This window comes from Halyomorpha halys, unplaced genomic scaffold (genome assembly GCF_000696795.3).
Source record: "Halyomorpha halys isolate HHAL.00 unplaced genomic scaffold, Hhal_1.1 Scaffold102.1, whole genome shotgun sequence".
Lineage (NCBI taxonomy): Eukaryota > Metazoa > Arthropoda > Insecta > Hemiptera > Pentatomidae > Halyomorpha > Halyomorpha halys.
In genome coordinates, this window is record NW_027113828.1 from 694,891 (window position 1) to 699,018 (window position 4,128).

Sequence of the window (4,128 nt, forward strand, 5' to 3'; positions counted from 1 at the left end):
CTTTAACCTTTAACCTGGGATCCTGCTTTAACCTTTAACCTTTAACCTGGGATCCATGCTGTGCCTACTGGCTCAATGGAAGGGACTGCTTTGAGCTCAAACTTGAGCTAGTTCATTGAAAAAACCTGCCACCCCAAAAACGCTGGCGCTTTTAATTGGCAAATACATTGGATCATCATTCTCCAAATATATCTTCGCTTATTTCTATTGCAATATTCCTCAAAAAATCAAAGTTGTCTTCTCACCCCATCATGTTAATTTTCCTAAGTTGAGCTTATGTTCTTTACTTTATCTTGTTAGAGGTGCTCTGCCGGAACCTAAGTAGCAAACCATCATATTTAGGATTTAGAACCATTTCAGATTGCTCGCCTTCTTTATTTATTTTAATAAGAAGACGGTGTTGGGAAAATATATATATTTTTTTATAGTAACCACTTGTTTTCTGGCTTCAAAAAGTGGGAGAAGTTTGTGCAGCATTGGACAGGCCGAATTCAATATCAGCAGCTCAAGATGGCTCCAAAATAATTTTCAACATTCTGCGAAAAACTCAGATGTTGAAAAATAATGGTAAATTAGTGATCACTGTTCGCATGGTGAGCATCTACAACGCACCTGTACGCAAATCCATCAGGTTATCAGGTAGTTGTCAATATATATTCCATTCATAACCTAGTTAGTTCATTTTATTACCTGCATGTTTGTTCGTCCCCTGAGAAATTTTCGTTTTGATAAAATTACTATATTTGCTGTGAGGTTTTATTGAATGTATATTTTTTATAATCAAAAGTATCTATAGCCTAATATAGAATATGATTCTAATTTGGTTTAGTCCAACAGGTTGAAATAATGATTGGGTTTTACATTCGTTTAATTTCATTTTTATTTCGATGACATTAATGAAGTCTGAGGCCACCGTCATATCATTCCAGAGAGTGAAAAAGAGCACCCTCCCGATGAACTGTTCAGCTGATGATGAAGAACATATCAGCCCCAGCTCTAACTTGTCATTACTCCAGACAGACATCGCACCTTCTACAGCCACGTCAAATAGAGGCTGAAACCGGCCCTGAAGAAGTTCCATAGGCTGTACCTTTTCCTATCATCGACTCAACCTCAGGATCTAAAAGGCCATTATTCGAACGACTCTGCTGCGATATCTCTACAAGAATACGCTCAACAAGCTTCAAAGGTACTAGAAATCCGTTCTTCGGTATAGTCAGAGGGTCGAGGACAGTGTCATTCCTGATATGCTCAGCTCTCCTCGGTTTCTGAGTTGGTAGGCTGACGGTACATGAAATTCTTTCATGCCCTAAAGGCCTGTACCAACCACTCATTTGCTCCTCCGCCGAGAACTTGAAAGTGGCTCCCTTAGTTGATGTTCTCACTGGAAAGTGGTCCCCTTACTTGATGTTCTCACTGGAAAGTGGTCCCCTTACTTGATGTTCTCGCCTATAGTTCAGAGTCTACCCTCACTACCAGCAGAGCGGTTCCTACTCACTCTCGGCGATACTCCTACGGTGCTACCTCCGCACACAGTGGACTAACTAATCCCTACCAATACCCATGGTCTGACGCAATAAAAGGAACCAACAGGGGGTTAGAATAAAATTAGCATACGTGGAACTTGCAGGTAAAGACTACTTGTATATAAGTGTACCTGTACCCTTCCCTCTACAGCTAATCTGCATCTTTGAGTAATTCGGCGTATGAAGCATTTATCAACATAATCCAAATCTGTTTAGATAAAGAAAAATAACTATTTCCATAACATTAAAACATATTTTTTTTTATAATCGAATCTTTTTTTATAATTTTTCTTAGATTACATGCATGTATCAGAATAAACATTTTTTGAGCTGTTATACTAATGAACTGGGACAGCGTTTTCAGCATACTGTGCTTGTCTACACGCCGATAGTAAACTTCACCTAATAATTTATAAGTTATATATAAGGTAAATGTTACGACGTTATTAAATATTGCCTCAGAGTTGATGTATCGTAAATTATTTTTAAGATGGTGCCGAACTGCAAAGAGCAAGGACCCTGGGCAATTGGGCAGTTAAGGGATTGGTTCTGTCTTGTTTAACCTCAACCTTGAGCCTGGCTGCCATTGACCTAACCTCAGCAATCATCAACAAGTCCTTTCATGTCACCTTCTTATCAATTATTGACTTCAATTTTATAGGAGCTCTAGGGGTGGGGATAATGCTTCATATAAATCAGCTTTTTCAAACTCGACGAAAATGCAGTCGATTAAATGAAGGTATAGGTACCTAATAATATAAGTGAGTTGTCATTAAATTTAAAAATGTTATTAAAATTATATTTCTAAGTGAATTTAGAATGCAATTAGGTATCCCCATAGAACTATGGTGTGTTAGGCGCCCTCTTTTTGGGACAGGACTGTTTTGTTCTCTCCTCCTCCTGCAACAATTTGGGACAGGACTCTTTTGTTCTCTCCTCGCCCTTGCAACAATTTAGTTTAGCACTCTTGAGAACACTGACAAACGTACTCTTTTGTTCTCTCCTCCTCCTGCAACAATTTAGTTTAGCACTCTTGAGAACACTGACAAACGTACTCTTTTTTTCCAAGAGACACAAATGGAATTGCAATAATAAATTCTAACATTCTATACTCTACCTCCTTTTTAATACCCGAAGAACGTACAATATAGTATCTAGCTGAAGAAGAAATTTAAGTGAAATGTTGGCATGAAATATAAGTGTCCTATGAGGTCACAGCAAGGTTATTTACGTTTCCATGAAGTAGCCCTCTGCCACCAATAAAAACCTACTCCGAGAACTCTGTCTCAGTAAAATCTTGAAATTAAAATCAAACTTTTTTTCTTTTTTTTTTTTTAATAAAAATGTATACTTTTTTATTTTACTTAAATAGGTAGACATCTTTGTAGTTTTAGTTATCATATCCTCAGTATTTTGTGCACTAATTTCGCTAGTCCTAGCCCAGACTCGACCTAGAAAAAAGATAATTGTCATTTGTATTGTTTAAAAAAAATAAATTATATATTTTATTTTGATTGATTAAGATGAAAGTACATTAAATACAAGTTATGGAATTCAAATAAAAAGGTGCCTAGTGATCTCTTTGTTCATTGTCTTTCACTAAATTTCTTTTCTTTTGTTGTACTACGGCTTTATTTCCAAAGCAATCACAATATTACAAAAATAAGTACATATTTACAAACATTCTTACATTTCTCGAGTACATTTTAATACATATTCGCTAATAAGGGTCATGCAGGCAGGGTCACTATTGCAGCTTTTGTCTCTTCGAGTAGGTACCTCCCTGCTGACCGTAGTCCAGATCATTTCGGATTCAGACTGCTGAGTTGAACGGAGTTCTGGCAGCTTTTGGAGCTCTCTAGTTTGTTGAGAGTATTCCTATAGGCGCAATGCATGCAATAACTCTTAGCGAACCATTGAGCATTGTCGGTATGGTGATCACGATGTAGATTTGAAGTTTGAGGCTGAGAGATAGCTGCAGCGAAGTGAACTATCATTCGGGGTGGTGGCATTTCTATGAATAAAATAAGTGACATCGTGTATCTTAATGTCCCTTTTGACCCTACCGTTGGAAACCTCTGCAAGAAATGGGAATGGACAAGAAAAGGATTAGCTGATATGTAAGTTACATTTAATTGTACATTGGCAACGAGTTTAATTAAAATACTTTGAGCCGTTTTAGGGAAAAGAGTAAAAATAACAATAAAATGTAAAATCCATGATCCTTTGAACCGTTTTAGGGAAAAGAGTAAAAATAAGAATAAAATGTAAAATCCATGATATAAAGTGCTACTTCCAGAAGATGATAGAAAGTTGTTATGCCATCCCAGGCAAGGCAAACAAAAACCCTAAATATGTAATTTCAGTTTCTTTTCAGGTACACACCTCAAAATTGATTTGATTTTAACATTTCAGGTACGTGTCAATGATTTTTCAATACTCCAAAAAGTAGCCTGAGCAGCAGTGGTAATAACCTCTCATCACTCCCCCTCTCCTACGCTATGCTATCTATTCTCACATCGATACTAACCTCTCATCACCCCCCTCCAACCACCTACGCTGTCTATTCTCACATCGATACTAACCTCTCATCACCCCCCTC

The 4,128-nt window shown here is 37.3% G+C and overlaps 1 protein-coding gene across 5 annotated transcripts in view; it reads left to right on the forward strand.

Moving 5' to 3' along the window:
- LOC106677536 (kelch-like protein 17) overlaps positions 1–4,128 on the forward strand; it is an 81,183-nt gene that overhangs the window by 50,818 nt on the left and 26,237 nt on the right. For 2 of the 5 annotated variants that reach the window (XM_067051149.1, XM_014415546.2), the window contains one exon: positions 429–639. The exons of 2 other annotated variants lie outside the window; for them this stretch is intronic. In XM_067051149.1, the coding sequence (XP_066907250.1) occupies positions 552–639 (88 nt within the window). In that variant the 5' untranslated portion in view covers positions 429–551. Of the gene's footprint in view, positions 1–428; positions 640–3,972; positions 3,993–4,128 lie in introns of those variants that run through there. One more of the 5 variants, XM_067051150.1, reaches the window with a different exon arrangement.